The sequence below is a fragment of the Silene latifolia genome, chromosome 11 (assembly GCF_048544455.1).
Source record: "Silene latifolia isolate original U9 population chromosome 11, ASM4854445v1, whole genome shotgun sequence".
Taxonomy (NCBI): Eukaryota; Viridiplantae; Streptophyta; class Magnoliopsida; order Caryophyllales; family Caryophyllaceae; genus Silene; species Silene latifolia.
This window is the reverse complement of record NC_133536.1, coordinates 125,479,434-125,497,266: the sequence shown is the minus strand read 5'-3', so window position 1 is coordinate 125,497,266 and position 17,833 is coordinate 125,479,434. Positions and strand designations below refer to the sequence as shown.

The window sequence follows — 17,833 nt, the reverse complement described above, 5'->3', positions numbered from 1 at the left end:
ATCAGAGGGTGGACCCGCTCGGGACAGAATAAACCCGCTCGGGTTGGCTGGGAACCCGCTCCAGATAGTTTCAACCCGCTCGGGTTGAAAGCAAAGAAGGGCGTATTTCTTAAAATCCGCCCGGATTCTTGGGCAGAGAATTTTTCTTCTTTTCTTGGCCTTCAACCCGCCCGGATTTATCTCGGGATGGACGTCTTTTTTGAGATTTTGGCCCAACACCTTTCCCTTGATAACACACTTACTCATAAGCCCAATTTCTCCATTTTCTTCATTTCTTGACATTTTTCATCTTCTCATTTTTATGAATTTCCTTCAAAAACTCAATTAAAAATATGAGATCCCTCCCTTTCATCTCTCATGCAATTAAATGAATGCAAAACTACACTAAATGCATATATACAAATTAATGGTTATTGAGGAACTCCATCAAACAAAAGATTATCAATAAACAATTTCATGGAAAATCATCACTAGCACTCAAAGCACGTAGAAGTCGGTCAAATTCTTGGGAGTGGGACATGAATAGGCATGCATAGCAACACAAGATTATGCAATTGAAAAATGCCCAAGTAAAAGACCGAACAAGCATATCAAGAGCATCATGACAAAAATCATAAGAGAAATGATGGATGGAAGGAACATGAAATAGGTAGTTGGTTGGCAATTCACTCAACTCATCCTCCAAATAGTCAAAATCACCACATTCAATGCAAGTACTCTCATTATCATCCATGGTGGTTTTAAGGGTGTCTATTTGGGGTTCCCAAATGTCCTCATCAAATTCCTCATCCCAACAAGGTCCATTATCAAAGGGGTTGTCATAGCAAGGCTCACCAAGCTCAACACAATTGTCTCCCTCAAATATGTCATCCTCAAAGGGTGAGTTTTCACTCAAGCTCTCATCCATATCACTCTCACTTTGCCTATTAACATCAAATTCCATGGAGGTTGATTTCATTGAAACACAAGAAGAGTAGGATGACGGCATCCAAGCATTAGTTTCACAATCAAGAATGTACTCCTCCTCATCATCACTCTCCTCATCTAGCCCTCCATCTTCCCAAGGTGGGGTAATTTTGTGGACAAAGTGGGTTGACTCAAGGTTATAGGAAGGTTTCTCATCCTCACAAATCTCATTTTCATCATAGTTTTCCTCAATGAATTTTTGAAATGTGGCTTTTATCACTTCCATTCCTTCCTTGGCATTCTCAAAGATGCCATGTATAGTTTGCTTAAGACAATGGGTGGTCATGAACTCAACAAATTCCCAAAATTCGTCACAACTCATCTCACATATCCTACCACCACTCAAGTGAAATGCCAAGTTGCGGGTTTCAAAGTTCATGCCATTATAAACAACACAACATGCTTCATAATTTGAAATAGTAAAACCATGATGCCAAGCATAAGTCATATAATCTTCAAATCTTGCAACATATTTATCAAATGATTCATTTTCATATTGCCAAAAAGTGAATGTAGACATGTTGAGCATGTGAAAAAGAACAAGTACAAGAAATAAATTCCCAAGGAACCAAAATTCCTCAAGAAGAAGCACAACTAAAACTAGACAAAAGAACAATTCAAATAAACAACACCGTCCCCGGCAACGGCGCCATTTTGATGGGGTGATGTCGTCGCTCATCCAATCAAACACATTTATAAAACTCAACATACAACTAGCTAGTGGTAAGTCGAGGTCGATCCATGGGACGGTGGTTACTCAAATTATTCAATCTAATTATGGTTATGCTTGGGGTTGTCACAATTATAATGGGTTGATGATTCTAGGCTAATAAAGGCAATAAACAAGCAACAAAAGGAAAGATGTAAACAATTGATTAAAAAGCACTAGGGTGTCATGCGATTATAGGGGAATTATGGGATATGATCATACAAACATGTTCTCAAATTATAAGCAAGCAATTATTGTTGTGATGGATTGAGTTGGGTTATATCTTACAATCTAGGAAAGTTTGGGTCCCGAGCCGAATCGATTAGATTGTACAACACCTACAAGTCGACTTAATCTTCCCTACTCAACAACATGCATGGTCTAATGAGACTCGAGTTGGGTTATGTCTTACAAGTCTCATTGAAAAGATAGGAGATGATAGTAAATGCAAGGATTCATAGGCTTAGCATTTCATCAAACATAACATGTGCATGAGTTGAGATCAAAACAAGCAAGCAAATAAAACATGAAAGCATATTAATTTAAGCATGAATCATTCCCCATGTTGGTTTCCCCTAATCACCCACTAACCCTAGCTAAGAGACTACTCACTCATCATCATGTTGAACATGCTAGCAAGGTTGTCAATCATACCAACAATATGAAACATGATGAACAAATGAAAGTAATTAACAATAATTAAAAAGGGATTAAGAGATTATACCTACTAATGATTCCAATAATAAAGCAAAGATAAAAGAAGTACTTGAATGCTTGATTGAGAGGTTGTCAATCTCCCAATAATAACCCAAATAATCTTCAATTACCCAAAATAAAGGATGAACAAAAGAGAGATTAAAGAACCAAAACTTGGATTAAAACTTGATTAATACTTGATTACAATATTAAGGAGAGATTTGATTGATATTAACTACACTAATTATTGATAGGAAGAACATGCCCCTCTAATTAGACTAATGGGGTATTTATAGTGAAAATTAGGGAGGATGCATTAGGGTTAACTAAAGGTTAAACTAGTAATTAAACTTTTTAAGTTGAGCAAGGAGGACCCGGTATTTTTGGAGAGAAGGGCTTCTCTTTTCGTTGCTTGCCGAATCTGGGCGTCCAAGGGTGAAGACGGGCTGATTGTAGTTCACGTAGCAAGGAAAAAGTCTCCTGTCCAGGAATACGCCCGTTCCGAGCAAAATATGGGCGTCCTGAGCCTCAACCCGAGCGGGTTGGAAATGACCCGAGCGGGTTCATCAGTATCCTGCTCCAGATAGACTTGACCCGCGCAGGTTGATCTGCTATTCCCTTTCTTTTTGCTTTTAAGCCTAAGATGCCTCCATATACTCTTTATTTATTCTTCCTTGGTCATCATTCTTGCTTCCTCTTCATACTTAGTCCATCAAATATCGTCAATAAGCTTCCAAATATGCACGAAAGACGAGAATTTCCGCCTTATTATCTTCTTTCCTACAAAACATGTAAAATGCACTAGGAAAGCAAATAGGAAGGATTTGACGGATAAAATGGTCATGAAATGTTATAAAAGTATGCAAAATAGGCTCAATTAGGGTATTAAATGTGCGCAAATAATGTTCACATCAATTACTTCGATAGGCAGCCTTATTAGGTAATGAAGCTCCTGGAATCAAGTTGATTTGATGCTCAATTCCTCTTATTGGAGGCAAACCAGTAGGTAAATCCTCGGGAAACACCTCAGTAAACTCGAGAAGTAAGTCATTGATAGCACCGTGTTCATTTACTTGAGGTTGGGACTGATTTATGGCTAATAGCGCATAGACATTCCCACCTTCATTGAGCACCTGTTCAACCTCCTTTTGATTAACAAACATGGTTAAACTCGTGTTCTTACCTCTGCCCGAATACATAGAACGAATAGCCTTTGGAGTCATAGGATTCAATGTTACCTTCTTACCATCAGAGAACAAAGTGTACTCGTTACTTCTCCCATGGTGTGTAACATCCCTATCAAACTGCCAAGGACGTCCCAAAAGCAAATGGCACGCATCCATAGGTATAACATCGCATAAGACCTCGTCCTTGTAAGGACCCATAGCAAAATTAACTCGGGCCTGTTTCGAAACTTTCACTTTACTACCGTCATCAAGCCAATGTAAAGTATAGGGCTTTGGATGCGGAATAGTCACAAGAGCAAGCTTTTCAACCAACTCCGTAGCAGCAACATTGGTGAAACTCCCACCATCGACAATTACGCTACACCACTTATCACCAACCTGACATTTTGTGTGAAAAATCTGATCTCGTTGTTCTACTACCACCGGTTCAACCTTAGAGTGCAACATACGTCGTAAGACCAAAGTATCATACATAGAAGCTTCATAAGACAACTCCTCATTCTCGGTCTCCTCTTGTTCATCCAACACAAATAGTCCCTCTTCCTCAACAGCTAAATCATAAGATAACTCATCACGCAAATCCATAGCCTCTCGTAATGTAACAACTCGTTTGTTAGGGCAATCACTTTTGAAGTGACCAAACCCCTGGCATTTGAAGCAACGAACCTTAGCTAGGTTCCTTTCTTTGTTACTCGATTCAGGCTTATCACGGGTGAGTGTTTTAGGTATGGTGGCAGCCGTGACTACTGTAGACATGGGTCCTCCAGCCATAACTCCCTCGGGTTTAGTCCAACCACTACTCTTAGGAGTAAAACTAGTGCTAGAACGATTTAATTTCGATTGACTCTCGACCTTTAAACACAATTGGCATAGCCTATCATAGGAATCGTAGTTCTGTAACTCAACGGTATTAGCAATGTTTTTATTCAATCCCCTAAAAAACCTCGCCATCTTTTGTTCCTCTAGTTCCTCCAAATCACTCACTAAAGCGAGTCTTTCAAATTCAGCAATGTAATTGGTAATTAACAAACTACCCTGACTCAATTCAGCAACTTTCCGATATAGATCAATCTTATAGCTTCTCGGAACATACCTCTTTCTGAGCTTTCCCTTTAAGGCTTCCCACGAGTTCAGCTTTTCCTTGCCATCCTTTGCTCGATTTGCTTTGAAATTTTCGAACCACAAAGATGCATTCTTCACCAATTTCAGAATAGCATATTTGCAACGCTTCTCATCAGAAACATCCTTGAACTCGAACAATCGCTCCATATTTCGTTCCCAATCAAGGTAGTCCTCGGGATCAGTGCCTCCGTCAAACTCAGGTAACTCCGTCACCTTAAACTCATCTACAACAGGCCGCCTTGTAGGACCACGACCACCATCTTCTGGCACATTCCTCAACAAGTCACACAATTGGCGAAGTAAATTGTTGTCGAAATCACCCATCGACCTTGCTCTGATTACCACAAATGATATAAAACGCGGAAGAAATTAACAAATTAAATGGGACGATTTAAGACTCGAATTTCAGCAACTAACAAAAACAGAATAGCGAAAACAAAGGCTTGTTTTTGTGATTTTATGACGCAATAACAGCAACAATACTAACGAAACAACGAGTGAACAGTAACGGATGAATAGTGACGTATGAACAGTAACACGGATGAACAGTACAATCACGAAACAATAAAGGGATATTTAGCCTTGAGATTCGACCTGAATTCGCAGCTAATAACGAAGGAGTTTGGAGCCCAAACAACAATCGCGAAAGACTTGAAGTACGTTCTCAAATCTAGGGTTTGGTGATCAAACTTGATCGGGTTTTCTGAGTTTTTATTAATCGATGAATGAGAAAAAGCATAAGCTATTACAATGCCTTATATAGGGTGGAAAATAAGCTAATAATCTAACCTAATAGTATCTCCTATGAGATATTATTCTTGCATAATAATATAAGATAAATAAACTCCTAAAAACTGAAATAGGAAATAACATAATAAGGAAATAACATAAATAGGAAATAACAGAATACGGAATAAATTAAAGCTCTTAAACAGCAGCTCTTGCACACGGCTAACACATGCCCCAATGCAGCTCAAGGAACATCAATGATTAGCACCCCGACTCCTTGGACTTGAAAATGCGAGCCCAAGTAAGCAACAACTCGGGAATCCGAAGTAACCAGCTCGTGCTCATTCGTTGGCCCTAACGTGACCTCCTTGTCATCAAATGCATCACTTAGGTCACCTATGATCAAACCTCCCAGACCAATTTAAGCACTATTTCTAGTGTAGAAAGGAATAGGTTTGGTCATTAGTCACTATGCATGAATTCTAGTCTATATGCAACTAACTACATGATATATGTGAGATATATTACAATGCAAACTATACTATATGATTGACTATGATGTATGTTACTTCATGGTTAAACCTCCCCAAACCGATTTTAAAAACTATTGCTAATGTAGGAAGAAAGGGGTTTAATCATGAGGTAACTACATAAATGCAACTATATATGAGAGATAGGGAAAGAAAGGGTTCTTACAATCATTGTAGGAGATGAAGATGGTAGATAGGATGCATATATAGCCATGCCAAGAGCCAAATGAGAGAAAAAGTTGAATTTCAGGGTCAACCCGCTCGAGTCAAAAATATCCCGCTCGAGTTCAGCCGCAACCCGCTCGAGTTAATTTCGACCCGCTCGGGTTGAAGCTCTGGGACGCGCATTTTCTCATAAAAACGCCCAGATTCCCTTACAGGAAGAATTTTTTCTTTCCTTGGTATTCAACTCGCGCGAGTTGGGCTCGAGATGCACGGATTTCAAGCAATTTTGACCTAACACCTTTTTAATGATAACAAAGATGTTCACAAGCCCAAATTCTCCATTTTCTTCATTTCTTTACATTTGCTACCTTCTCATTTTCATCAATTTCCTTCAAAAATGCTCAATCAAAATATGAGACCCCTCCTTTTCATCTCTCATGCGATGAATGCATGCAAGATTATGCTAAATAAAAGTATATTAAAAATGGTGGTTTGAGATAGGACTCCACCAAACTAAGTCAAATGACAAATTTATTTGTCCATGGAGCTTAATGCTCTCAACAACCGGTCAAAGGCTTGTGCACAATCCTCAAATAAGCAAAGATAGAACCATGGCCACTTCAAAATGGAATAGAGCCAATCTTCCACAAGGGGCTTTTCATTGAAATTTCTCCTCTTCACCTTGGCCTTTTCATCATAGCCTTTTTGGCTCTCCAAATTAGCAAGCTTAAAATTCTTGTCATCGGGAGGCTTCCATTCTCTCCCGTCTCCCTCAAATATGGTGATGATGATAGCATTTGGATTTATCAATCCTTCAAGAATAGAAGGAGAATTCTCATAACATTGATGACCGGGTAGCTTAGGAATTGAGATTGTGGGTGCCAAATCTCCACAAGTAAGCTCATTCATAGCTTTGTTCTTGAGCTTCTCCACCAAGTACCTTTTATATAACAATTTGGCTTTTTGGAGAAGGTCTACCATATCATCTCCAACAATCATAGGTTCCATGGTGGGTGCGAAAAGGTCTTCATAGTCAATAGGAAAGAGACATTCATCTTCCCCATGGAAGCATACCTCAAACTTCTCAAGGATGGGCTCCTCAAGTGAGGCAATCTCACAACTCCATTCCTCTTCTTCATTCCATAAGTCCTTGCAAGACATATATTCCGCATAAGCTTCTTCCATAGGCTTGTCATCATCGCTATCTTCATATGAATCATAGATAGAGGCTTCACTCCTCTTCATTAACTCTTTCTCCAACACCTCAACATCCACTTCAAATGACACACCCTCATACTCACAAAGGCTAAGAGTATTTGGCTTACTAAACCTCATATCTTCTTCATCAAATACCACACTTTCATACTCACAAGAGCTCAAGGAGATTGGCTCCTCCCACTTCTCATCAAAGGCAACTCCTTAAAAATCGCATTCATGATCAACGTCTAAGGAATGGTGAGGAATAGTTACTTGGGCTTCCTTCATTTGGACAATTTGAATTGCCAACTCCTCACCATGGGTAATAATGCTTTGAAGAACATTATCCCTATTTTGGCTCTCCTCTAGCATTTGTTTGAAGAAATTTTATTGATCTCCCATCATTTGGAGAACTATATTTTGAATGTCAAATTAATGCTCATATTCTTGTTGTGAGTGGGTGTGAAAGTGCTCATATTGTGGCATTTGGAATTGGTTGTAAGGTGAGTTTTGGGTTGGTGGTTGTTGTGGATAACGGGTGTGGTGATTTTGGTGGGAAAATTTGGGGTAGTGGTTAGGATTTTTATTGTATGAATTGTAAGGTAGGTTTGTGTTGACTTGCTCCTCAAACTCCCCATACCCATTGTAGTCATACTCAAAAGATCCACCACATACTCCATAAGTCAAGTTTTGGGCCATCATCATAGCTAAGACAAAGTAATAACTACAAGCACGGAAACTACAATAAAATGGTAAGAACGAACTTTGAGAAACAAGTTCCTCAAGGTTAAAGCACAAGAAACGAAATTCCCATGGAACCAAGGCTCCTCAAGAAGAAGCGCAACTAAAACTAGACAAAGAACGATTCAAATACACAACACCGTCCCCGGCAACGGTGCCATTTTGACTGAGCGTGTCGTTGTCCGCCATCAAACACATTTATACCCAACTACTAGCAAAGCAAGCAAGTCGGGGTCGATCCACGGGACGGGGGTACTTGATTTGTTCAATCTAATCGTAGTTGTGCTAAGGGTTGTCACAATTGATTGGAATTGATTGATTCTAAACTAATGAAGGAATTGGAATAAAACAAGCAATAAATTAAGAGATGTAAACAAATAATAAAGGATACTATGATGTCATGGGATCATAAGGGAATCATGTTAAGATAGCATAAATGAGTTATATAGATGCAAGCAATTTATTATTGTTGGAATTAAGTTAGTTCATGTCATATAATACATAAGAAGATTTGGGTCCCGGAGCCGAGTCATTTGTGACTTTACAACACCTACAACTCGACTTAATTCTTCCTATTAAACTACATGCATGATAAACCAATTCCTAGGTAAACTTATGTCTCGGAGCCGAGTCGGGTAAAACTTTACAACACCTACAAGTCAACTTGGGTTTTTGCCTATTCAACTCTATGCATGGTCTAATAAGGCTTGAGTTTGTTTATATCTTACAAGCCTCATTGAAAAGAAAAGAGATGGGTAAAAAATGCAAGGTTTCATAGTCTAGCATTTCATCAAACATAACCTGTGCATCAGTTGAAGAACAATAAGCAAGCATTCATATGAACTCATTAAGCATGAATTTATCCCATGATTAACTCCCCTAATCCCCCACTAATCCTAGTTAAGCAACTACTCACTTATTATCATGGAAAACATGTCATCAATGGTGTCAATCATCACAACAAGTATAAACATGATAAAAGAGTGAAGAAATAAGCAATAAAGAGTAAAGAGTAAAGGAATTATACCAAACTTATGATGAACAATTAGAAAGGAAAGAATAATAGAAGAAAACTTGATTGATTGATGAAGAGTTGTCAATTCTCCAATAATAACCCAATAATCTTCAATTACCTAATAATACACTTGAACAATAATTAAGGAAAGATTAATGTGGAATGATTGAGATTAATCTATTCTAATCTACTCCTAATCTAATATAAGGAAGGTTTGCCTCCACTAAGAGGGCTTTCCTAATCTAAGAGGGCTTGGTCTCTTGATTATTACAAATGGAGTATATATAGTGGTACATTATTAGGTTAAGCAAGGGTAGATTAGTAAATAACAATGCTTAAGTGTTGAATAGAGTTTTGCAAGTCCCGAGGGACATGCACGGATCATGTAGCAACTCCCAAGGAAATCCGCGGGTCCTACCCTGAAGCATGCTTGGTCCTGTAAGGGAATTCGCTCGTCCCGAGTGAAAAACGCGCATCCTGAGCCTTAACCCGAGCAGTTTGAGATTGACCCGAGCGGGTTGAAGGACAACTCGAGCGGGTTGTTCTTCACCCAAGCGGTTGAGCAGCAGTTTCCCTTTTTCTTTCTTTTAAGCCTATGATCCTTCTATATACTCTTTATTCTACATCCTTGGTCATCATTCTTGCCTCCTCTTCATACTAGTCCATCCAATATCGCCATCAAGCTTCCGAATATGCACGAGAGACGGGGATTCCGCCTCATTATCTTCTTTCCTACAAGACATAAAAAATGCGATTGGAAAGCAAAATAGGAAGGAATTGACGGATAAAATGGCCATGAAATACTATATTAGTATGCAAAATAGGTTCAATTAGGGGACTAAATGTGCGCAATTAAGAGTCACATCACTATGAGAGCCCTGTTAGAAGGACAATCCTTCTTGAAATGGCCAAAGCCTTGGCACTGAAAGCACTTGATCTTATCCCTGGTGATACCGTCGTTTAGTACCAAAATTAAATACCTAGAACAACTAACAAAAGCTAGTGGAAGTAGGGTCTCCCACAGGGAGGCGGTCACTATCTACTCGTTAATTCACTCTGTCTAAGGTCACAAGATGGGGATTTGAAGATTTTTTCTAAACTACGGAGATTAAAAGAGAAATAAAGTAAAGGAGAATAAAGCAGAAATTTGACGAGTTTACTAAATAGAGAGAAACAGCTAAGACAGTCGGTTCACCATAATTCTTAAGAAATCTAGTCTAGGGTCTTTGGTCAATGCAAATTCGATCTACAGGGTAGTAAAAAGGTCCTTCCGGTCCGCTATTCGCCCTAAAACATTACTAACTTAGCTTCCGCTCTCATTAGAATGCTCTAATGTTCACTGCAAGTCTTACCCATTCGAATCTTGCGATCCAGGTCAGGGTGTACCAAGGTTAATTATCTAATTGCGTCGACTCAAGTAGACAAGAACAATTAATTGCAGTGATTAAAAACATTGATCTAATTTGCGCTAAATCCTAATCACCTAATCATAATTCCCTTAAAATCATGGCTCCCCTATGTCCTAGCATAGAGAGAATTAGCTATTCATAATATTGGTGAAATTAACAACAATGATATATGAATAACCAAGAGACATAGTATGAGAACAATAAAGAGGAATCATAAACTAATAATAACAATAACAATAAGACAGAAATTAAGAGTAAAGATTAAGAGAAAGCAAAGAGAAATTAAATTAAGAGTAAGAGTAAAGAGAGATTACGAGCTTGAGATCCGGAATTAGAACAAAAGCAACGTAACCCCAAAAGAGAGAAAGAAGAAGTCTGCTTAACAGAGTAATTAAGAGAATAATAGAGTGGAAAGTTCCCCTTTAACCTAATGATGTCTTCACCTTATATAGAGAAGCGTTTATTAACTGAAAGATTAACTAATCACGGAATAAAATCCCGTGTAAATAAGAAAAATACTCGATCGAGTACTTTAAAAATCCTCTATCGAGTAACTTCTAGCAAAACCTCTCGATCGGGGACTTTAGGTACTCGATCGAACACTATCAAAAAGAAGCCATTTGATCGAAGACTTAAACTACTCGATCGAGCACTATAGTACTCGATCGAGTGGTTTCCAGCGCATAATTCCTGCTTCGCGCACTGAATTTCAAACGGCCGCCATTTCTTCATTACTTGGGCAAACAGAGCGTTTTCAGTGGTGTTGGAAAGCTAAGAGGACAAGCTTTCATCTCCAATTAGAATCACTTAAAAATAAGTTGTATAACTCGAGATATGGCTCTTCAAAATAGGCACTAGTAATTTGAAATTCTTCCTTTGCTCACCTAGCTATCTTACTTCTTTGCGCATCTCAAAATAGTAGTCTCCAAGCTCCGACTCAACTCATCTCCTAATTAAATGCATGCATAGGGACATGTTTTAAGCTCGATTACGCTTCTCTTTGGTTCATTCCTGCAAATAAGACAAGAGAAACAAAAGTAGACAATTCGTGGGACATTTGTAGCTAAACACTACACAAAATGCATAGAGATGCGTGCAAATATGGTACAATAAGTCAATATAAAATGCACGCATCAAAATTCCCCAAACCAAACCTTTGATTGTTCCCAAGAAAACTATATGCAAAAATAATGGAACAGAAAAGAAAACTAAGAGCTAGCTACAAATTGTCCACTTAAACCAATTTAATGCAGCAAACTAACACTTATAGCAAAAACTGTCAAATGCAAACGAGTTGTAAGATGTTTATAATAAAGCTGAACTGTCGACCTTGCAAGACCTTTAATGATGGACTCTCATGGGTCACTCTTCTCTCATGTAGCAAAGGTAAGCATATGAATTGTAAGAGAAGAAGAAAAATAGTCGCTCACCTAAACTACGACCCACATAAGCATGCATGCAACTAATATGACAGACAATTCTAACTACCATACATACATTCCAACCAATCAAGGTCCCGTCACAGCCGAGGGCTTACAAAAATTTTGGGAACGTGAGGCAATGGGTAAGAAAAGGAAAAACATTTATGGAATTATGAGGTAATAGTCAAGCTAGCTACCTAACGATACCATATGAACCAACATCCAATTCTCAACCAATTATAGAATTAATCTCAAGTGTCCCTCATTTGGCACATAAACTCACTCAACCAAAAACATACTCCTCATAAGATCAAAATAAAACACAGGAGCGAAAACCGTCAACAATCACACTTTTTCATTGTTTTTTTTTCTTCTTTTTTCACGGTTTTCTTTCTTTTTTTTCGAATTCCTTTTTTTTTTCTCTTCATGTTTTTTTTTCATTTTCTATTTTTTTTTTCATCCAACCTCCTTTTTCCTTTCTTAAATTACCAACTCCAATCAATATATCCTGAACCAAACTCGACACAATAAAATATATACCGCAGTAACACACTAAACTAGCTTCACATGGCAGGCTGAATTTGGATGTAGTTAAGGGTCAGAAAGGCAAATTTGGCGAATAGTGGAGTTAAATGGGTAAAAATGAAAGAAAGGGAAAATGTAAGCTTCTCCCTGCATGTGACACCAACCACTAACCCGAATGTATGCAGGCAAAAAGCAATTGAATTTCATATTTGTGCAAATTAATGATACATGTTATGCAAGAAGTAACAACTCACAATCCTACATGAACTGGTCACAAATAACACCAGTTTATTAAGCTCTAATTCCTTTAGAATTTATAAGTAGGTTGCCAAAATTTCAGGTCAAGTCTATTTGTTCAGCTATATTTTAACATTAACTCGTAGATATGCAGAAGACAAAGCTAAAAGATATTGATTAATGCAAGGCTTAAGCAAAAGGGCAAGAAGTAGTGCAATTTCATCATCGAAATACACCGTTCCGACTCAACCAATATGTAAAAGTAAACGTTAAATTTTTTTGATTTTTGGTAAATTTTTTAATTTTTATGAGATTTTTAATTTTTATGAGATTTTTTAATTTTTTGTAAAGATAAAGAACAATGCATACGAATATTAAACGTGATAACAGAAATGCAATAAAGACATAAATGCAAACACGGATATGGATGCAAAACCTCCTCAAACCAAACCGTACAATGCCCTCATTGTACCCAAAAATAGGGAAAGGAAATGCAAACTGGAAAGAAGAGTGAAGATGCGAAAAACTTACAAGATAACGCGAAGTAGGGACCTGCCCAAACCAGCCAATAACATGGGAGGTCACTAACAGCTCCATAGCAAACCAATGGAAATGAATCCAAACGACTGAACTCGATCGAAGGAATTTTGTACTCGATCGAGTAAATATGGCCGCGAAAGTGCTCGATCGAAGGGGTACCTGCAGACCACAAATGGCGACAAAAACCAAGTCTAAAATTGTCTACAGTCTATGGTTTAAAAACCAATTATTACACACAACAAGACTAAAATGTTCGAAAATAAACTAAAAACTTAAACTCCGGGTTGCCTCCCGGACAACGCTAGTTTCAGACAGGTCCCAGCTCGACCATCTTCTTATCATCCACCGACAGAAATTAATGGCCCACAACAAGGCTGTTGACTGAATGAGGTCCCCTCAGCGTCCATCAGCTTGACCTTAGGCCTCCATACCATCGCATCAACAGGAGAACCGCAACTTATTACAGCATAATGGCCTCCACCTTTGGCTCTCCCGCGCGCTTTCTTCTTATGCAGCCTAGCATCGTCCAATCCTCCGCCTGGGTCATCAATCCACACTGTTCCAGTCTCCAAAGTCAACGTATGATGCCCACCTCTTGGGTCCGTTAACCTATCAGTACCTGCAGAAGAAGTAACCAAGGAATTATCCTTAATAGCAGAATCATCGTCCGAAATAAATTTAGACGACCATTTATTATTATCAGCATAAACATTTTTTTGGTGAAATGTGAGAGTATATTAAATCAAGCCCTTAAGTAACTCGATCGAGAAGTTTTCTCAGTATTTGTACTCGATCAACGACCTGGTTTTCCTCATTGCTCGATCGAGAGCTTTTTTCCTCTTGATCGAGTACTTCCTTAATAATTTCATTCGACCGAGCTAAGTAGGGCTCTCGATCGAATGTTTGAACAGAGGTAGGCGAGACTGCATTGTATTCTTCCTCTTGAACAGTATTTTCAACATCATAAGAAGTTTGCTTGGCAATGGCTTGAGCCAACTGAGTCTCAAGTCTCTTGATAATGGCGTCTTTAGTTTGCATAACCTCTTGCACTTGAAGCGCAAGTGTCTTCACTATAGACGTCAACTCAGCAATGTCTTCTTTCTGTTTATTAGGAAGAGGAGTTTGTTGTGGGGGTGGTCAAACAAATAGAGGCTCTTGATAGCCTCATTGCTGAAACGGATGTGGTGGCACATATGCAAAAGATTGACTAGCTTGTCTACGCCGCCTAAACGCATAGACTTCGTCGTCTTCTGCCAAACAAATAACAACATTGTGCCCCACAGCACCACATCTCTCACAGTGAACCACCTGTTGCGCCATAGTATGGAACTGAGGTGGACTACCCCAAGCCTGTATACTCTCCATCTTACCAGATCTTGCGTTCTGAGCTTCAAATTGTGCTATAATTCTGGAGACGCTACTCATCTTGGTAGAAGAATCAAAGGTACTCAAGCCTTCCCTTTGACGATCTTTCTCCTAGAATCCTGTCTAGGTAGGACCTGTGGGACCTATCAAATCAACACTAAAGGAAAAAGATAAAAACAGCCTCAAGGAATAAATTCCTTGAGGCGAAAGACAGACAAAAATAAAACAAGTAAATAAAATAGTTGCCTCCCAGGCAACGGCGCCAAAATTTGATACCGTCGTTAAGTACCAAAAATAAATACCTAGAATAACTAACAGAAGCTAGTAGAAGTAGGGTCGATCTCCATAGGGAGGCGGTAACTATCTACTCGTTAATTCAGTCTGTCTAAGGTCACAAGATGGGGATTTGAAGATTTGTTATAAACTACGGAGATTAAAAGAGAAATAAAGTAAAGGAGAATAAAGCAGAAATTTGACGAGTTTACTAAATAGGGAGAAACAGCTAAGACAGTCGGTTCACCATGGTTCTTAAGAAATCTAGTCTAGGGTCTTAGGTCAATACAAATTCGATCTATAGGGTAGTGAAAAGGTCCTTCCGGTCCGCTTTTCGCCCTAAAACATTACTAACTTAGATTCCGCCCTCATTAGAATGCTCTAATGTTCACTGTATGTCTTACCCATTCCGATCTTCCGATCCAGGCCAGGGTGTACCAAGGTTAATTATCTAATTGCGTTGACTCAAGTAGACAAGAACAATTAATTGCAGTGATTAACAACATAGATCTAATTTAGGCTAAATCCTAATCACCTAATCATAATTCCCTTAAAATCATGGCTCCCCTATGTTGTAGCATAGAGAGAATTAGCTATTCATAATATTGGTGAAATTAACAACAATGATATATGAATAAGCAAGAGACATAGTATGAGAACAATAAAGAGGAATCATAAACTAATAATAACAATAACAGTAAGACAGAAATTAAGAGTAAAGATTAAGAGAAAGCAAAGAGAAATTAAATTAAGAGTAAGAGTAAACAGAGATTACGAGCTTGAGATCCGGAATTAAAACAAAAGCAACGTAACCCCAAAAGAGAGAAAGAAGAAGTCTGCTTAACAGAGTAATTAAGAGAATAATAGAGTGTAAAGTCCTCCTTTAACCTAATGACGTCTTCACCTTATATAGGGAAGCGTTTACTAACTGAAAGATTAACTAATCACGAAATAAAATCCCGTGTAAATAAGAAAAATACTCGATCAGTACTTTAAAACTCCTCTATCGAGTAACTTCTAGCAAAATCTCTCGATCGAGGACTTTAGGTACTCGATCGAACACTATCAAAAAGAAGCCATTCGATCGAAGACTTAAACAACTCGATTCCTGCTTCGCGCACTGAATTTCAAACGGCCGCCATTTTTCGTTACTTAGGCAAACTGAGCGTTTCTGGTGACGTTGGAAACCTAAGAGGACAAGCTTTCATCTCCAATTATAATCACTTGAAAATCTGTTGTAGAACTCAAGATATGGCTCTTCAAAGTAGGCACTAGTAATTTGAAATTCTTCCTTTGCTTGCCTAGCTATCTTACTTCTTTGTGCATCTCAAAATAGTAGTCTCCAAGCTCCGACTCAACTCATCTCCTAAATGCATGCATAGGGACATGTTTTAAGCTTGATTCCGCTTCTCTTTGGTTCATTCCTGCAAATAAGACAAGAGAAACCAAAGTAGACAATTCGGGGGACATTTATTGCTAACCACTACACAAAATGCATAGAGATGCGTGGAAATATGGTACAATAAGTCTAAGTAAAATGCACGAATCACCTGGACAGAGGTGGGTTAGCCTTAGGGTACATGGGTGCCTTTCCCTTATCTACTGTTGATTGGGTAGCTGGTTTAGGTGTCTTAGTGATTCTGACACCAGTATAAGGTCTAAATGTTGGTTTGGTGGGGAATCTAGGCGTGACAGGTTTCATCTTTCCTAGTTTCTCAACTCTCAAAGCTAGGTTTACTGCTTCATCAAATGTCCAAACATGCTGCATCCTTACCCTGCTAGCTATCTTAGGATCCAAACCCTCAATAAACCTAGCAATCTTTTGCCCAGGTTTCTTAGTAACCTCATATTGCAGGGTTAACTCTTCAAAGCTCCTAAGGAAGGCCTCAACAGATAGCTTGTCTTGTCTCAACTGAGTCAGTTTAATAAAGATATCCTGGGTATAGTCTTTGGCTATAAATTTCTCTTTTAATTTCTTTTTTCAACTTAGCCCAACACCTGACTGGTTCCTTTCCATCTCTAATACTTTGGTGTTTTATACTCTCATACCAAAGAGATGCATATCCTTTGAGTTTTAAAATCGAAACTTTAAAAGCTTTTCTGTCATAATAACCCTTAAACTTAAAGACCCTCTCAACAGATCTAAGCCAGTCTAACAAATCTTCAGGATTTAAACTACCACAGAAATCAGGAATCTCTACGTTAACATCTTTATCTCTAGCTAAGTAGTTACCTTCTTCCATCATAGACTCTTCTGATTCTGAGTTGATCTCTTCTTCATTCTCATGCTGTGGTTGGCCCCTTCCTGCTCCAAAGAAACCTCTACCCCTGCCTCTTCCTCTTTAGGGTGGTGGTCTTCCTCTTTTTGAAGTGGGAATACTTGCCATGACAGTGTTCATAGCTTCCAGGGTCACATTAACCAGGTTGGTTAACTGATCCATTTTTGCTTCCATTCCTGCTAATCTCTCCTCACTCATGGTTAGTTTTTCTAGTTTTGATGTAGCTGGGAAAATGAACTCACGTTTCTCTCACTCAGGACTAACACAAGATGGGATTGTGTTATAACCTAAGCTCAATTTACCATAATTTAAAGTGTAAGCCACAGGGACAGACACAAATTGGACAAACCCTGATGTGGACATGGGCCACATGCACACCAAGCCAATCTGTGGACGTACATCGATCTTTTGAAAGCCATGCTCGGCGGCGTAAAAATGCTTTCGACCGGATCGTTTTAGATCGGTCGGTTTCGTCTCGGCAAGGGTCTCGAAACGATGCAAGAGATGTTCGGAGTCGCCACCAAGCATGTATGGGATGCTTGGAACCCGTTCGAATCCACTTTATACCTAGGTCAATCAAGGCAAAAAGCGGTGCTTGACATAGGTACTAAAGATAAGGAATCGTCCCCCTTTTAACATTCTATGCCTAAAATGACTCTTGTACGCCCTAGATAAGGTCGTCCACTATCCAAAGGTTCTGAGTAAGGGGTGAGGGTACGTATTGGGA

General features: G+C 38.8%; 1 protein-coding gene across 1 annotated transcript; it reads right to left on the bottom strand.

Moving 5' to 3' along the window:
- Positions 1-3,282: 3,282 nt before the first annotated feature.
- On the bottom strand, positions 3,283-5,004 carry LOC141613947 (uncharacterized). Its single transcript, XM_074432690.1, has one exon. It carries the CDS (start codon positions 5,002-5,004, stop codon positions 3,283-3,285), a length of 1,722 nt encoding a protein of 573 aa, XP_074288791.1.
- Positions 5,005-17,833: the final 12,829 nt, after the last annotated feature.